The sequence below is a fragment of the Notechis scutatus genome, chromosome Z, assembly GCF_049901735.1.
Source record: "Notechis scutatus isolate UNSWTSFEM ecotype Mainland chromosome Z, rNotScu1.2, whole genome shotgun sequence".
In the NCBI taxonomy this organism is placed as follows: Eukaryota; Metazoa; Chordata; class Lepidosauria; order Squamata; family Elapidae; genus Notechis; species Notechis scutatus.
In genome coordinates this window covers 84,938,992-84,957,007 of record NC_142025.1, presented here as the reverse complement: position 1 = coordinate 84,957,007, position 18,016 = coordinate 84,938,992, and the positions used below count along the sequence as shown (strand labels likewise).

The window sequence follows — 18,016 nt, the reverse complement described above, 5'->3', positions numbered from 1 at the left end:
GTCAAACAAATGGCAACTTCAAATCTCAACAAATAAATGCTCTGTCTTACATATTGGCAAAAAAAATCAGAAAATAAAATACAAGCTGAATAGTCAAGATCTTGTTGATGACCCATGCTCTGTAAAGGACCTTGGAATACTCACCTCTAATGATCTAAGTGCTAGAGCCCACTGCAACTACATAGCCAAAAAGGCATTAAGAGTTGTTAACCTAATCCTACGTAGCTTTTTCTCTGGTAATATCACACTACTAACCAGAGCATACAAAACATTTGCTAGACCAATACTCGAATACAGTTCATCAGTCTGGAACCCACATTACGTATCTGATATTAGCACAATTGAGAAAGTCCAGAAATATTTCACAAGAAGAGTTCTCCACTCCTCTACTCGTTGTAGAATACCTTATGCCACCAGACTTGAAATTCTAGAACTAGAAAACCTTGAATTACGCCGTCTTCGGTCTGACTTAAGCATGGTATATAAAATCATACATTGCAATGTCCTACCTGTCAATGAATACTTCAGCTTCAACCATAACAACACAAGAGCACACAATAGATACAAACTCAAAGTAAACCGCCCAAACTTGATTGCAGGAAATACGACTTCAGCAATAGAGTGGTCAATGTCTGGAATACTCTACCCGACTCTGTAGTTTCTTCCCCAAACCCCAAAAACTTTAACCTTAGACTGTCTACTATTGATCTCACCCCTTTCCTAAGAGGCCTGTAGGGGGCGTGCATAAGCGCACCAACGTGCCTACCGTCCCTGTCCTATTGTTTCTCTTATTCTTTTATTTTTCTTATATGTACCCATTTCATGTATTCACAACTATGTATACATTTATACTTATTATCTTGTAAACAATTGGCAAATCAAATAAATAAATAAATAAAATAAATAAATATTGCTTAGTGATTTCCCCCCCTAAATAATTATTTTTCTAAAAATTTACCATCACAAGCCTGGGAAGTCAGCTAGGCTGGAATGACAATCTGAGATGCTGAGAGGAGCTGCTATATACTGCTATATACTATATACTGCTATATACTGCTATATACTGTAGCGCCTCTAAATTCCAGCCAACTTCTTTCCCATCAGTATTTTGTCCAAGTCTGATAAACTAATATAAATTGCATTCTGCATTCTAAAATGCTTGTGAGGGATAATAATTTCTATTCATTCCTTTCAGCTTCCTCACACTTACAATGCAAACAATCTGAGGATATTTGAATGTATTAAAAAGGGGGCTTCTGTTCACCTGAATGAGACCCCTAAGTTTATCTTCTGATAAACAGTCAATGGAGTCTTTCCAAGCTGTGCTCCACTGCCACCTTCCCATTCTCTAAAACAAGCAATCAAAAATAAGGTCAACTGCACAAATCAACCATAAACATTTAAATATTTTGAAACATTATTGAAATTTATTTAGGATTTTATATATTCTCAAGTTAGGATTTTTGAACTAAAATTAATTACTGTTTTTTATTGTTTTTAAAGTTCTAGACTGTTTATAATGAATGACTTGGCAATATCATGGCTGATTTTATGAACAATAATATCTGAATTGGGGAGCAATATAAGGAAAAAAAACCAATCTTGATTGCAATTTGTCAGTTCAAGTGCTGTTTATTTACTTACTAAAATTTATACACCACCCATTTCTCAAGATCTCCCTTAGCTAATTTAGAAAGTGTTATAGAGCTCAACTGAGACTGCTGTTATTGTGTCACATATGTCAGTCTGCTTGCTGTGTAGCAATCTTTCTGTCTGAGCTCCTTGATTCTGTGACAGACTGGCAAGGGAGATTTTCAGATTTATGGACTATTCCTTCTCAGAGTGTAGAATCAGAGGTGGCTTGGAAGTTCATGGCTACTATGACAGCCATAAACTTGTCTCAAGTTATACAGGCTCAATGCATAATAGTGGTCATATGTCTGACCTGATTTATCTGTCAGAAAAGTAGCAAGAAGTTCTGGACTTGGGAAAGCTGAAAACTTCTTTCCTTTCACAGTCATATCACTCTCTGGTAATCCAGCAATTCACTGTCACCACCCTCCATCACTAGATCTGTTATGTTGATCTGCCCTCAGCGACTAATAGGCCTAATCTAGTTTTAAAGAGATCTGGAGGCTGTTCTGGAGGGTCTTCTGCTTGAGCTGCTATGTGCTTTTATTTTTTGTACTGTATATATTTTATTTAGTTTCTATTTTTATTGTAAGCTGCCCAAAGTTATGTCTCTGAGATGGGCAGTAATATTAAATCAATTGAGCATGAATAAATAAATAGGTCATCTCCTTGTTACTTTAAGGAATTTATCTGTTCCTCTTGCTAGAGATGGACATATTATGCTCTTGTTTCCTGAAAATATGAAAGGATAATTGGTTACAATCTGCTGCAAATCTCTGCAGTTCTAATTTTGTACAATATGAACTGCACCATTGTTTTAGGAATCTATTACAGGAATGCCTGCATTAACAAAAAAATATTAAAGAATGGATATTTATCTTTACTTAAAAGTATTATAGTGTGATTGCATTTTTCTTTTAAATTCACCTTTTTCCACTTTCTTTTCAAATGCTTAGATAATATCCATGGATTTATCCTTCTATGAAAAAATTAATGACTTTATAAAATATTTTAAAAATAGGAAAAATAACAACATATGTTAGCGATAAAAACAGCAATAATGTACAGCAATGGGCAACAGAGAAACACTCAAGAAAAGGTGTGGGACAATAAAAGTGACAGAAAAATACTAAACCCAGTGTTATCTCTAATCAATTTACATGTAAGAAACAAGCAAAATTACTCATCTTTTTCTGGCAACTTTTCTATTTATTTTGCTGCAACTTTTGGCTGCAGTTCTATACATATTTAAAATTGGGAAACATGCAGTTCTAGAATTTTTACAACATAGTTTTAAATAAGCAGTTTAAACCTCAGCAAAATCAAAACTCCATTTTTCCATGTCTCTCTTTGTCCAGTGAGCTGGCAGGGAAAGGAAAAGGATAATAAAATAAGAATAGCATATATCAGGAAAAGGAGTAATAGAAAGAAATGAAAAGAGATTACAGGTAATCTTTAGAACCATTCGTTTTGTAACTGTTCAACGTTACAACAGCACTGAAAAAAGTGATTTATAACTTTTTTTACACTTATGGGGCAAAACTCACTTAACAACAGACTTGCCTAGCAATGGAAATTTTGGGCTCATTTGTGGTCATAAGTTGAAGATTACTTCAAAGCCATGTAAGTTAGAATGCAGTAGTGCAGGCTGATTGCCAGGGGTTCAATCCTGATGGCTCAAGGTTGTCTCAGCCTTCCATCCTTCTGAGGTCAGTACAATGAGGACTCAGATTGTTTGAGGCAATACTCTGTAACTGCTTGGAGAGGGCTGTAAAGCACTATGAAGCAGTATATAATTCTAAGTACTGTTGCTTATTACTATTTGTATTCTGTCAACTTTAGATCTTAGATTTTTAGGAGTTGTGCAGACACAAGTCTGTATGCATTTTGTGATGTGGAATTTGGATGAGATGGTATAATTATAGTCAGGTAGGATTTGTACCAAGAGATTATGGTATTAGCATAATGAAAATTAGATTTTCTAGGTCCCACTGCATCTCAGGAAAGATTCCATTAGCTATGTCTGAGGAAAATGGGGGGTAAGAAATAGAAAAAAATACATTCACACCAGTTATGCAAATAACACACAGACACACTTTGGACCAATTATACATGTATACGTGTGTGTGTGTGTGTGTGTGTGTGTGTGTGTGTGTGTGTGATTTGCATAATTGATCCAAAGAAAGCATAGATCTACAAAATGCACCATTTATATCAGGGGTCCCCAACCACTGGTCCACGGACTGGTACCGGTCCGCGGAACAAGTCCTACCGGGCCGCTGGTTGCTGGGCGCCACCATCTTTTTTTGATGAAAAAGTGCTTCCGGTGAGCTTTTCCGGTGAAAGCTCACCGGAAGCACTTTTTCATCAAAAAGATGGCGGCGCTAGCGCTTCGATGAGCTTTTCCGGTAGAAAGCCATTTCTACCGGAAAAGCTCATCGAAGCGCTAAGCCGCCATCTTTTTGATGAAAAAGTGCTTCCGGTGAGGTCACTGGAAGCACTTTTTCATCAAAAAGATGGCGGCGCCCAGCTGATGCCGAACCGGGCCGCGGCGCCCAGCTGATGCCGGTACCGGGCCGCGGCATAAAAAAGGTTGGGGATCACTGACTTATATAATGAAATTCTGGCACGTATTAACAATGAAAGCTCATTGAACATAATAAATGTAAATAATTCTTTACATAGATGCAGGGGTGGGATTCTACCAGTTCGCACCTATTCTCTAGAACTGCTTAGAATATTAAGCAGTTCGGAGAACTGGTTGTTAGAAGAAATTACTGGCCTCATCCTGTAAGGAAGGCAGGAAGGAAACATTCTGGTGTTGCTTACAGAAACTGCCTCTCCGTTAACCCTTATTACATTCTTGGCAGGACTAGATTTCTTGTCTCAGGAACTTCTCTGGAGTTTTTTTCCCTCCTTTGCTGGTACTTTGCTTGTGTGGAGTGACCATTCAAAGTTACAATGGCACTGAAAAAAGTGACTTATGACCATTTTTCACACTTACGACTGTTGCAGTGATTAGAGGCCAGGCGAGGAGATGCGTGCCTCGATGTGAGTGATATTGAGTTGGCCACACCCAGCCAATAACATGACCACCAAGCCACGTCCACCACCTAAGCCACACCCACAGAACCAGTTGTTAAATATTTGAATCCCACCCCTGCATAGATGTTTGAGAAATTGTGAGAGACATGCAGCAGTTTACATTTGTTAATGTAGGCCATGTTTTTTCTATAAAATGGATAGTTCCTCCTTTAGGCATAAAAAAATAAATAAAAAGTGCATCTTGGCTTGATACTGTTAACTGATTTCATATGCCATTACTGTACATTCACATTCATTTACATTCATCTCCTTTCTTTCTATTTTTCTCTTAAGCTCCATTAAGGAAAGCCAAATTTGTTGAGAGCCCTCGAATTCCAGAATCTGAGCTTGGCTCACCAACACTCAATTCAACACCAAAACTGGATCTTGATGCCTACTGTCCTGGTAAGCATGTGGGCAGAATTCCTATGCACTCTGAAAGGAGGAGAGCGGGTCTGTTTTATTTTAGCAAGATTTGCCTTTCTTATTAAAACTTGAAAACTGGCAGTTTTTATTTCTGGCAGATAGAAATTGTCAGATGTAACAGTTTCATTTTTGACAAACAGTTGTAACTTAATATTTGTTACTTTTCAGATTTAAATTAAAGCTTCAAAACTAAAAATTTCAAAACCAAATTGGAATTATTAAACAAATAACAATATTGCTTAGATAGCCTAAGTCCATGGATATTTATTCAGTTAATGTACAGATACATGGTACTTTGGGAGACTATGCATTATTACAAGGACTCCCTAAAACTTGTGTCTCAAGCTTCTTTAGGCATGAAACACTGATATTGAAAATAAAGGTGGAACAGTTTTATTTTATTCTTAGCCAGAAAAAAGACTGTAACATGCTTGCAACACTAAAAATCCTGATTGTTTCCAAAATAGGCCTCTGAATGTTTGTTTGTGTGGGTCATTTTATCTTATAAACGTATACTTTTGAGCAAATATATTTCAAACAATTGGTAATCAGAAACTCAGGAAAAGGGAAGTACAAAAATAAAACACATCACAGGATTGTGATCTGACTGAAGGATCCATTAGTGATTTTCCATTGTGGAATTGAGAGTAATTTGCTAGCATTGATGATGTTACCTGGCTTTGGTAATGAAACATCTGCAAGAAAAGAATAAAGCTCAGAGAGCACTATGGACCCCCTCAACATTGATATTGTGATTTCTGAAACTATCTGTAAGAATAGGATACACAACAATCGAATTCCTGAAGCTTTTGGGGGATTTTGATTATTATGTTAAGTGGTTTAGTCATTTCCCTGCTTCAGTCTCTGGGCTACTACAGAAATGATTAGTACTAAAGTTATTACGTTTTTCATAAAAACTTCTCCTGATTTAACAAATTCAAGCAGTTTCTTAGTTTTTTTTTTGTGGAGTAGAGAATTAAAAGAAAAATAGCAATGTAATACAAATAGAAATGTTATGTATTCAGTTAGACACAGGATTAAGGGAACTTTAGAATCTTGTTCTTTTCCTATCCCAAAATGTTATTAATTTCTTTAATATTCTCTTTACTGTTCTGTAAAAAATTAAACTCATTTAATTTTATAATATCCTTGGCATCCATTAAAAAATAAATGTTGTATGGGTGCTCAAATGATACAGCAGAAAGAGACAAAGGGCAACCCGAAGGGAGTCCTCAGTGGGTATAAAAATATATTTAAAAAGTTGTAAGATTCCAAGAGAAATAAATAAAAAGGTGATTAAAAAGTCAACAAATGATGGAACTCCAAAAATGTTAAGAGATGATGGATAGTGTATATTAATAAAATGAAAAAGTAGAAACTATAAATAGGAAAAATAGTAGCATATATACTAACAGATAATATAATTTATTATAATTAAGAACAAGCTAAGAGTAGAAAGTGGAAGTTTAGGATTAGGTAATCTAATTGTATTATTAATATTAACAGTATATTAAAATATATTGTAAACTTAAAACTTTTAAGGATTAGAAATTGTAGGGATTTTGAGATATAATCCTAGGATTGATTAAATTTTGTTAATATTTGGCCTTATTAGTAGTTCTAGACATTTGGGATATTGAAATTATGGTGGAATAATGAGTAATTTTTAAAATATTAAATATTAGTGATTTAATAGGATAACAAATACATGGTGCAAAGAAATGTTATTTATGTTTAAATGAATTAATGGGAATAATGATAAAGAATTATAAATAGAGAATGGCATTGTTGAAGTTGGAAGATTAATATTATACATATTTACAGTATTTGTATTATTATTGTTAGCATTGTTTAAAAAGGACATTGACCCAGTCAATAGACTGTCCACAAAATATGTATGGTGTGAAAGGAAAACTGCAAATAAAACATGAATTTAAAAAAGTGTTGTAAATTAAATAATAGCAATAAAATAGCAGCTTATCTGGAATAATCAATTATTGTGAATTTAGAGTATAGCTCTGTCAACAAAGATGATAATCTGTAATGGTAGAGATGAAGATTCCCAAAGTTAAGAAAAAAATCATTTATATCCTGGCATACTTCTTTGCTAGCTTGTACTAATCATATTTACCCTACAGTTCAAAATGATAATTTAATTTTGGTTGGAAATTTTGATTTGCTAAAACCATAATTTATTAGATTTGGTTTAATAGGTTGTTGTTTTAATTCAATTTTCTTTCCTTTTGCTGAAAGAAAAGGGTAAGGAGCACATGAGGTTAATTTCCGTAATTACAAACCATAGTTTGCTATTTCTAATATTTTGAAACATTATTTTCCATGTTTACTGAGCTTAATTTTTGAATATGAATTCAGATAAAAAAGATACCAGCAGTTCAGTTCTGGATTGTTTCTTTCCTTAGTTGCTTGTATTTCTAAACTTCCAATACTGAAGCCATGAAAATTGAAACCAAATTTTGCTGATCTCCCATTAATATTCATTGACTGGAACTCAATGCAATCTCATATCTTACCTGACAATATAGGAAGATAATTCAAAAGTAATTTATTTTATGTTTTGATATAAATTAGATAAAGCCGGTAGCTTTATTCCTTCTCTCTTTTACTGATTTTCTAAATATTATTGAGCCTACAGTTTAGTACCATATGAACAACTTTTCAGTGCTTCAGGTTTAAATGCAAAATAAAGTCTTTCAGTGGATCTGAGAGTGCAAACATAGTATTTATTTGCAAATATTTATATGACCTCTATTTTCTCTCTGATTTAGCATATTTTTCCAGATAGCTCACTTTTCAGATAAGATTCATTATGCATTAGATTGAACCTTTGTTTGCTTAGACTATTTGAAAAATACAGGTAGTCCTTAATTTATGATCACAATTGAGCCCAAAACTTACGTTGTTAATCAAGACAGTTGTTTAGTGAGTTTTGATCCATTTTAAGACTTTTCTTGCCACAGTTGTTAAGTGAATCACTGCAGTTAAGATAGTAAACTGGTTGTTAAATGAATTTGGCTTCTTCCTTGCCTTTGCTTGTGAGAAGGTCACAAAAGAAGACTACATGATCCTGAGATACTGTAGCCACCATAAATATGAGTCAATTGCCAGGTTTCCGAATTTTGATCACATGACTGTAGGGATGCTGCAATGGTCGTAAATGTGAAAAATGGTCATGTCATTTTTTTCAGTGCCATTGTAATTTTGAATTCACTAAATGAACTGTTGTAAGTTGAAGATTACCTGTACATATTTGCAACAAATTAATAAAATCAACAACCATAAGAGTAGGGAAAAGTTTCCTCAAGGTAAATCCAGCTTGTGGTGCTTGTATAGTCACATCTACAGTATGTATTCTTCTTCATACTAATATTATTGCCTTCTTCCTGGAAATGTTGTCTATTTCCCAAACTAGCTTATAATAATGGCATTTTGTGGTGAGGCCCTGTTACAGGAGTACTTGAAAGTTGTGAACTGTTTGGAATTTTCAACATTTCTGCATAAATATGACCTAAAATGTAATCTGTTTTCCACAACAGTCCTAAAACTATGTAAAGAGAACCAAATTAGACAAATAAGTCAAACATTATATTTATTTATTGAAAAAAATGATTCAAAGCTATATATTTGTACATGGAAAAGGGTGTGAACCTTTAAGATTATTAGTTCATTTGAAGAGGAAGTTAGAATCCAGTGTTTCAAATAATGAGATGATAGCAGGTATGAATGTGGGAAATCCTGCCTTATTTAAAAAACAAAATTCTGGGTATTCAGTGTCAAAGCCTGATCTTCACAGTACAGGTAACAAAGAAGATTTCTGAGGACCTCTGAAAAGAGTTGTTGATGCTCACCAGGCTAGAAAAGCTGACAAATTATTTTCAAAGAGTTTATACTGAACTAGTTCTCTTTTGGGCAGATAGTGTACAAATGGAGGCACCAGTAGCAGTATTATAACCTTTACCAGGACTGGTCTATCTATCAAAATTAGAACAAGAGCAAGGTATTCCAGGAGATCTGCAATAACCGTAGGATAATATCTAAGAAACTAATTGTATGTGGAAAAGACCATGGAAGAATGGGCCAAGAAATGATACCAAGGGAATGATTATAGAAGAGGCAGCCTAGCCCAAAGCTGGATAGTTGGTGGAACAAAGAGGACCTGAAGAGCCACTTTTTTAGGTTGTAAAAGAGGCAGTGAGAGAATTATACTTTCAGATTTGCAAAAGTGTAAAATTTGGCTTTACAATAAAGTAGAATTAATTCATCTGATTGTGTTTCCTGTCTTGTCTACTTAATAAGACTGAAAGGAACTAAAGGCCTGTCTTGCATTGGCGAACATTAGTGTTTATGAGAAGGGTCGTTGGTCCTAACCTGATACGACTTTTCTCTTTGTGTGGAGATAGCATTCAGGATTAGGATTGGGTGATCAGTCTCTGCCTGTGATTGGACTGAGTCTGTCAAAACTTTGATGACATTCCCTCTGCTGCTAGGGACCTCCCCAGAAATTGGTGAAGGAATAGTGACAGACTGACGTGTTCTTCTATAAGTATAATACACACCATTACATTCGGAACATACCACGAAAGAATGGTGCTATCTCCACACAAAGAGAAAGGTTGTATCAGGTTAGGACCAACGACCCTTCTCCATTGTGATAGCAATTCAGGATTGGGACATACCAAAGCCAGCTGTCCTACGGGTGGGCCTAATGAGAAAGGTCGTATCAGGTTAGGACCAACGACCCTTCTCCATTGTGATAGCAATTCAGGATTGGGACATACCAAAGCTGGCTGTCCTATGGGTGGGCGTAGTGCAGTCCGAGTCCCTTATACAGAATGGACCTTTTGCAGAACCCTCCGTCCAAAAGCTGCCTCAGCAGAAGCAAATGAGTCCAGCTTATAGTGCCTGATGAACAGAGAAGGAGAGGCCCAGGTAGCCGCCCTGCAAATCTTCTCCAGAGAAGCCTGGGTGGCCCACGCCGTCGATGTTGTCGCGCTTCTTGTTGAGTGCGCTGTTATCCTTGGAGGAACTGCAAGTCCCTGTGTTTGGTAGGCCTTGGATATGCAAAGTCTTATCCATCTCCCCACAGTCGTTTGAGTTACCTTGCAGCCCATGGTGGAAGGTTGAAAGGAAAGGAAACAAAGAGGGATTCAGACCTCCTGAAGGACGATGTCCTCTTGATGTAAATCCTCAATGTCCTCCGAATGTCTAGAGTATGCCATCATCTTTCTAACGCATGCACAAGATTCAGACAAAAGTCAGGTAAAATTAGTTCTTGGGATCTGTGGAACCACGAGTTCACCTTTGGCATGAACGAAGGGTCTAGTCTTAACACCACTCGATTGGTATGAAACACACAAAGGTCTTTCCTGACAGACAAGGCTGCCAGGTCCAAAATCCTTCTGGCAGAGGTGATCGCTACCAGAAAGGCTACCTTACAAGACAAAACTGCAAGGGAATTGACCCTAGTGGTTCAAATGGGGCCTCAGTCAGTGACTGCAGTACTTTAGAGAGGTCCCATGTTGGATATCGATGAACCACTGGAGGCCTCAGGTTCGTAGCCCCCTTCAGAAACCTGCGGACTGTGGGATGTCTAGACAAAGATTCCACTCCCCCCAAGGAGAGAACAGAGGACAAGGCTGCAACCTGCCTCCGCAGAGTATTAGGTGAAAGCCCCTTGTCCAGGCCCTCTTGGAGGAAGTCCAGCACCTGGGCAATCGAGGCCTCAGAAGGGACAATGTCATACTTACAACACCATGCACTGAAAGCTTTCCAGGTTGCATCGTAGATGCGGTTGGTGGAGGGTCTCCTGGAGGCCTGGATAGTTCTTATTACTCTGGAGGAATAATTGTCCCGGATCAGAGATCCCCGCTCAATCTCCAGACGGCCAAGTGAAGTCACTGGGGCTCTGGATGCAAGATTGGCCCCTGGCTGAGCGACACTCTGTCCTCTGGTATCCTCCAAGGTCTGGAAATGGAAAGGTTTACTAAGTCTGCAAACCATGGCCTCCTGGGCCAATGAGGGGCTACAAGGATAAGCTCTGCTCTTTCCACCAACAGTTTCTGGATGACACTCAGGATCAGGGGCAGAGGAGGAAAGGCATACAGGATCTCCTGTGGCCAAGGGCTGCATAAGGCGTTTGTTCCCTCCGCCCCAGGAACCGCAAACCTGGAATAGAATCTCGGGAGTTGCATGTTGTTCTGGGAAGCGAAGAGATCCACTGCTGGGCATCCAAAGCGCTCCAACAGCTCCTGAAACAAATTGGGATGCAAACACCACTCTGCATGGTCAATGGTGGCTCTGCTAAGCCAGTCAGCCTCAACATTGGCCACACCTGCAATGTGCTCAGCTCTGAGTGACACCTGGTGTCCCTCTGCTCATAAACCAAGCTGCTCTGTCTCCAGCATCAGAAGCCCTGAATGAGTCCCACCTTGGCGGTTAATGTGTGCCTTGGTTGGCACATTGTCAGTCAAGATTAGGATGTCCTTATCTGAGACCACATCCTCTAATTGTCTCAGAGCCAGATGGACCACTTGAAGCTCTAACCAATTAATATTATGGTCCAAATCTGCCTGGGACCATTGTCCTTGGAGCACCCTGGATTGAATGTGGGCACCCCAGCCATGAAGACTGGCATCTGTGGTCAGCACTAACTGTTCAGTTCCTTGAATAGGAGTCCCATGGAAAGCGCCTCAGATGACCACCATCTTGAAGACTTAAGGACCAATGGAGTTAATCTGACCTGTAAGAGGGAACAACTCCTACCTGTCTTCTGATAAGGTAGAAGGTACCTTTGGAGTGACCTGGCATGCAGTCTAGCCCAGGGCACTGTATTAATGCATGATATCATTTCCTCCAGGACCTTAGAAAGGGTAGCCAGGGATACCCTGGGTTTAGATTTCATTTGTCCAATTAACGCCCTGATACTCTCCTGACGTTCTTGGGATAAGGACACCTTGCAGGAATTAGTATCTATAACAGCTCCCAAATGGAGTAAGGTATTGGTGGGAGTGAAGTGGCTTTTGGCCTCATTGACAGAGAAGCCATGCTCTTGGAGCACCTGAATGGTGATCTCTAAATCCTCTACAGCTCTAGATGGGGAAGATGACTGGACCAATATGTCATCGAGATAACACTGGACCCTAACTGGTATAGTCCTAAGGTGGGCTGCCAGAGCTGCCAACAGCTTAGTGAATGACCTGGGGGTTGAGGAAAGTCCAAAGAGTAAGGCCCTGTATTGGTAGTGCCTTCCATTGTAGCAGAACCTGAGGAATTGTTGATAAGCAGGGATAATAGGGATATGGAGATAGGCTTCCATTAAATCAATGGAAGTAAGGAAGTCCCCCTCCCTAATTCCCTCCAGGATGGACTGGAGTGAATGCATCTTGAACTACTTGTATTTCACCCGGTGGTTAAGGCGTTTCAAATCCAGAAGTGCCCTCCATCCCCCCGAGGCTTTTGGGATTACAAACAATATGGAATAGAATCCCATGCCTTGTTGACCCTCAGGCACCAGCTGAATAGCCTGAATCTCCAGCAGGTGCTGAATAGCTGTTTCCGTAAGGTTCCTTCTCTTTGTATTCCTAGAGATAGGGCAACGAATGAAAAACCTCGGGGGCATAGAGAGGAATTCTATAGATAGTCCGGAGTGGACTGTCTCCAGGACCCAGGTGTCAGTGGTTACTTCCTTCCAATGCCTGGCAAACAAGGCCAAACGTCCCCCAATGGGAGGGTTGATCTCCATTTTATCTGGGACGACCCCCAGCCCCTCGAAAGGGCTGCTTATTGTTAAAAGGACACTTTATCCAATGCCTTGTCCCTGTGGCGCTCGTCCCTCTCTGCTGCCTTGGAGCCCTTTCGGGTTCCTGCAGCCTTGTCCTTTGGCTTAGGGCTGTAAAATGAAGCCGCCCCCTCCCCTCTCCTGATATTGCGGCTAGCCTTTTGTGATTCTGCCATCTCTGACTCCAACAATCTTACTCTGGAGTCACCCGAGCACGCTGCAGGCTTTCACTTTCCTAAACCTACTCTCACTACCTGTACTCTTCGCTGCAGGTCTTCTGCTCCTTTAAAGGCTACTGTGGTTAATCTCAGCATCTCCAATATTGGCTGAAACCGCTGGGAGCCTCCCAAGCCAGAGTGCGGGAAGGAGGTGAGGATGGTATTCAAATTCCTCCCGCAACCAGAACTTCAGTACCTTGTAGATCGGCCGTCAACCGATCTGAAGTCCAACGACCAGGGCAGAGCCCCGGCCATGCTGCAGTTTGACAGCTGTCAAAGTGGTAGACCGGTTCCGGCTTGCAATAGAATTCAGGATTGGTGTTTTTATTCCTATTTTTCCAATCAATTTGAAAGGATTTGTTAAATTTGCTAGGAGAAGAAATTAACACGTCGTCCAACAAGCTGACTGAGTCAATCTCTGGGAAGGTCCCTAACAGCAGAGGGAGTGTCATCAAAGTTTTGACAGACTCAGTCCAATCATAGGCAGAGACTGATCACCCAATCCTAATCCTAAATGCTATCTCCACCACAATGGAGAACACCGAACAGCAATCATGTGCATGGCAGGCTGCAAGGAAAAAGCCACTGCCCTTAAAAAAGAACATTGCTTTGTTCAGATTTGAAAGGCACAATGAATAAGCCAGAAAGTTATTGGAAGAATATTCTCTGGATTGACAACACCAAAATAGAACTCTGTTATGTTTGGTGAAAGGCAAACGTTGCATTCCAGCATAAGAACGTTACCCAATCTGTGAAATGTGATGTATCACAACAATTTGTCAGCATTGATACAACTGTGAATTTCAATAGGAGAGCATCATAGTGGAGGTGGTTGATTGACTAAACACAGATCCCATTTCCCTCCCTCTCTCCCATCCTCTCTATTTTAGCTTGTATTAACTTATTTATGTATTTAATATGTAGGTATGTACATATGTACATTTATCTTTTATTATTGTTTCGGAATGACTAATTTTAATCCTATAGAATATTGAAAAACAAGCTGGGTTTAGAAAGTGGAGAGTCACTATATATTAGTGCTTAGTTCTTCATCATCTGATTGAAAAATATATGTCAAATAGACTTGTATCATTATATGCCAGTTTTATAGATCTTAAGGCAGCCTTTGATATGGTTACCAGGTATGGGAGAAGCTGGAAGCTGCCTCAATTGACCACAGGTATCTTCATCTGTTATGTGCCCTACATACTAAAACACCCCTCAAGGTGAGGTGTAATATGCAAGGGTTCCTCTCGAAGTCAGTCAAACTAAAAAAGGGGTTAAACAGGGGTTCAATTTGGCCCCCTTGCATTTCAACTTCTGTATAAACGACATGGTAAAATAGTTAAATAAACCAAATTACCACCCCCTAAAATAGGTGATTGAAGCATCGCCCTGATGGTCCATGCAGATGACGCTGTTATCGTCTCCAGGATACCAGTAGGTCTTAAAAGAGCGCTTGCGAGCCCTTGTTCAGTATTGTAATTACAATAAATGGACATGAATGATGAGAAAACAAAGGTTATGGCCTTTGCAAAAAGGTCAAAATTCTATTCATGGTATCAAAATGGCCATAATATAGAGCAAATAACCACTTCAAATACATAGGGATGGTCATCCAAGTCACTGGTTCAAGAAAAGCACATGGTGAATATGCGGCTGCCTTGGGCCAAAGATCAGCGAGCGCCATCCTTAAATTTTTCTACACAAAGGGAGGATATTATGTCCCTGCCGCAATTAAGCTTTTTCTGGCCAAGTTGCTAGCAGTTTCTTTATGGGACCTTACTCAGACCCTCAGCTTCATGTTTTGCACCATTGGAAAAAGTTCAATCCAAATTCATTAGATCAATTCTCCAGATGCCACGTTGTGTCTCAAATGCACTTCTGCTCCTGGAGACAGGATTGACAAAAGTCGAAGCAAGAATCTGTATAGCGCTTTAAATCTGTAGCTAAAGCTTAACTTCTTTCCGCAAGGTCTTTCTCCATTAATCCTCCAAAACAAATTCTCCTCATCATGGATCAAGGCTGTCGAGTCCACATTTGCCAAACTAGACTTCTCCCCAGCCCCAATACTCAAGTTGGACTACGATCAAGCAAAACAAACCTTGTGACAAAGGATAGAGGACATCAAAAGACTTAGGGAAAGCTCCGCTGTATCTGGCTCCAGATGCCATTAGATATGTTGTCACTCCTGTCAGCTATTTTAGCCAGTTGGAGTCAGCAAACCATTGGAGAGCATTTTCGGTGCCATGCTCTTCCATCAGCAAGTATAGAAAGATACCATTGACTGAAAGACTCTGTTCCTGTGACTCAGAAGCGATGGAGACCATTGGTCACATACTCCTTCGATGTTCCTTTATAGAGAAATTCGGGAAAAAAATATTCCAATAATTACTAGGTATCCTAGCCATTCTGACACTGCTTATCTACAGTGGTGCTTAAGGATGAACAGTCCGTAACTATAGCGCAGGTGGCTAGATTGTGCGCGCAGCAGCACTGGTTGGTAACACGTGTCTAATCCACCACAGCTATTTTATACAACAAATGTGGCAAACCCATTGCACTGCTTATTCCTGTCCCTTTTAGTATTAAACTGGCAATGGGCCACACAATTTATGGATTGTAATTTTAGTATAGTTAAGCCATGTATAATTGACAGACTGGATTTATCATTGATTTTAGTTGTTATTTATTATTTTATACTAGAATTTTTAATTGTATATTTACTGAGTGTTTTTATTTGTTCTGGTCTATGACGGTAATAAACTGAATTGTAATTGTAATCCTATAAAAATGTTTGGAAGGACCTGAAATGGGCAATTCATATGAAGAAGCCCACCAATATCCCGGAGCTGAAGGTATTGCATTGTGCTAAAATACCTCTAAGCTGATGTGCAGGAGTGTTAACAGTAATCAGAAACATTTAGCTATACATGTTGCTACCTATAGAGGACACACCAGTTACTGAAAGTTCATATTTGTTTGCCATATAGAATTACAGATAGTCCTCAACTTAGGACCACAGTTGAGTACAAATTTCCCATTGCTAAGCAAGACAGATAAATCCGTTTTGCCCCATTTTACTACATTTCTTGCCACAGTTATTAAGTGAATCACTGCAGTTGTTACATTAGTAACACAGTTGTTAGGTGAATCTGATTTCCCCATTGACTTTCCTTGTCAGAAAATCACAAAAAATTATCATAAATACATGCCAGTTGCCAGGCATACAAATGGTCATAAATCACTTTTTTCAGGGTAGTAACTGAACAGTCACTAAACAAATGGTTGTAAGTCAAGGATGTATGTAGCTTTGAATCATTTTCATCCATTTTCCAGACCACCTTTGGGGTTTTTTTTTACACCAGTGAAAAAGTGTGGGAGATCACTTCAGGATACTATGTAGGTTGAAGAGCTAAAAGAGTTTGTTGTGGAGCTTTGATGACAGTCTGTTCCCAGGCTGGGTACCTGTTACACATTTAGAAATAGCAGAGCTAGTGAAACAATTTAAGCTGGGTAAATTTTTTATCACTACTGCAATTGTGAGTAATCATCTAGAATAATCAATGTTAGCATCTGTCTTTACCTACATAGATTGTTCTGCACAGGTTTGAAGAAAGTGGAGCTGAGTCATTATAGTGTCATTTGTCAAAAAAAGTCAATTGAGATTTACCTGTTCATTATAGACCTCTAAGTACTTTTTGGAAATATTATGTATAACATCTTTATAGTAAATTTGGGATAATTCAAAACATAAAGAGCCAGTTAGGCTTTAGAGCTGGATGTTTGATTATAGATCATGCTCTAATCTAATTGAAACTGGATCTGCAGTATATGCTTCCTTTATTGAATTTAGATTTGCATTTAATTTTTTTCTAGATGTAGGCAATGGTACAAATTTTAAAATTCTGTAGATGGATTCATGGTCTTGTTAATAAATAAACTTTATGAAAATTGAAGATTAAAAATTCAATGGAATATACAGTAATTCCTATCTGTACAGAAGTTGTGGGGGTTGTTGGTGCTCTTTGAGGTTAATTATTGCGTAAAAGAGTTGAGCAGGGCTGTATCTTATCATTGATATGTTATTTTTATTCTGACTAGATCAGATCACTTTATAAGCCACCTTATAAGCCACGGGTGTCAAACTTGCCATATCACATTGCCTTCATGTGACATTTTGTGAGATTTCCTCATTCGTGAAGCTGGGTTGGTGTGGCCTGTGCGCGACATGTCCAGCCCACGGGCCACCAATTTCACACCCTGTTATAAGCCATGATCCAATATTACAATACTAAATTTTGGACAGCATTTACCCTAATATACTGCAACATTTTTAACAATTATTTTTGAAGAAAAGTTTAGGAAAATTCCTTACACTTAGGACTTTATGATGAAGTGGTTGAAAATACAGTCAATGTATGTTTCTTTGTCAGTTTTATATCCCTTTAAATATTTGAACCTTTCAGATCTATTTTATGTACCATTGCTATTAATTGACCAATATTATTTAGTTTGTTTGAATATTCCTAAAGTTTGTTTTATTTTTTTAAACAGTATAATTTTTGTATTGATTATTTAGTTATTACAGTTTATTTTTGGTTTTTTTAGTTTTCATGTTTTATTTTCATTTAAGTGAAATTCTGGTCTTTCATCTGATATATTTGTGCTTTTGACATTCCAGCTCAGATTTTGTTTTTTGTTTTTTTAGTAGAAGCTTTCCTTGCTTCTATGTCAAGAGAAGTTATTTTAACAGGTGGCTGTTGATTCTGCTGTTCTTTTTCACTGTCAGACTTTCTCGTGGTATTAAATGTTTAATAGTTGTCAAAGCTGAAGTGTATAATTTGTGCAATTACAGAGA

The 18,016-nt window shown here is 38.4% G+C and overlaps 1 protein-coding gene across 7 annotated transcripts in view; it reads left to right on the top strand.

The window, feature by feature from the left end:
• Positions 1-18,016, top strand: part of TANC2 (tetratricopeptide repeat, ankyrin repeat and coiled-coil containing 2) — a 370,844-nt gene that overhangs the window by 214,766 nt on the left and 138,062 nt on the right. For 3 of the 7 annotated variants that reach the window (XM_087947472.1, XM_087947473.1, XM_087947476.1), the window contains one exon: positions 5,011-5,169. The exons of 2 other annotated variants lie outside the window; for them this stretch is intronic. In XM_087947472.1, the coding sequence (XP_087803598.1) occupies positions 5,011-5,169 (159 nt within the window). The remainder of the gene's footprint in view (positions 1-5,010; positions 5,170-18,016) is intronic. 2 more of the 7 variants (XM_087947475.1, XM_026679841.2) reach the window with 1 other exon arrangement.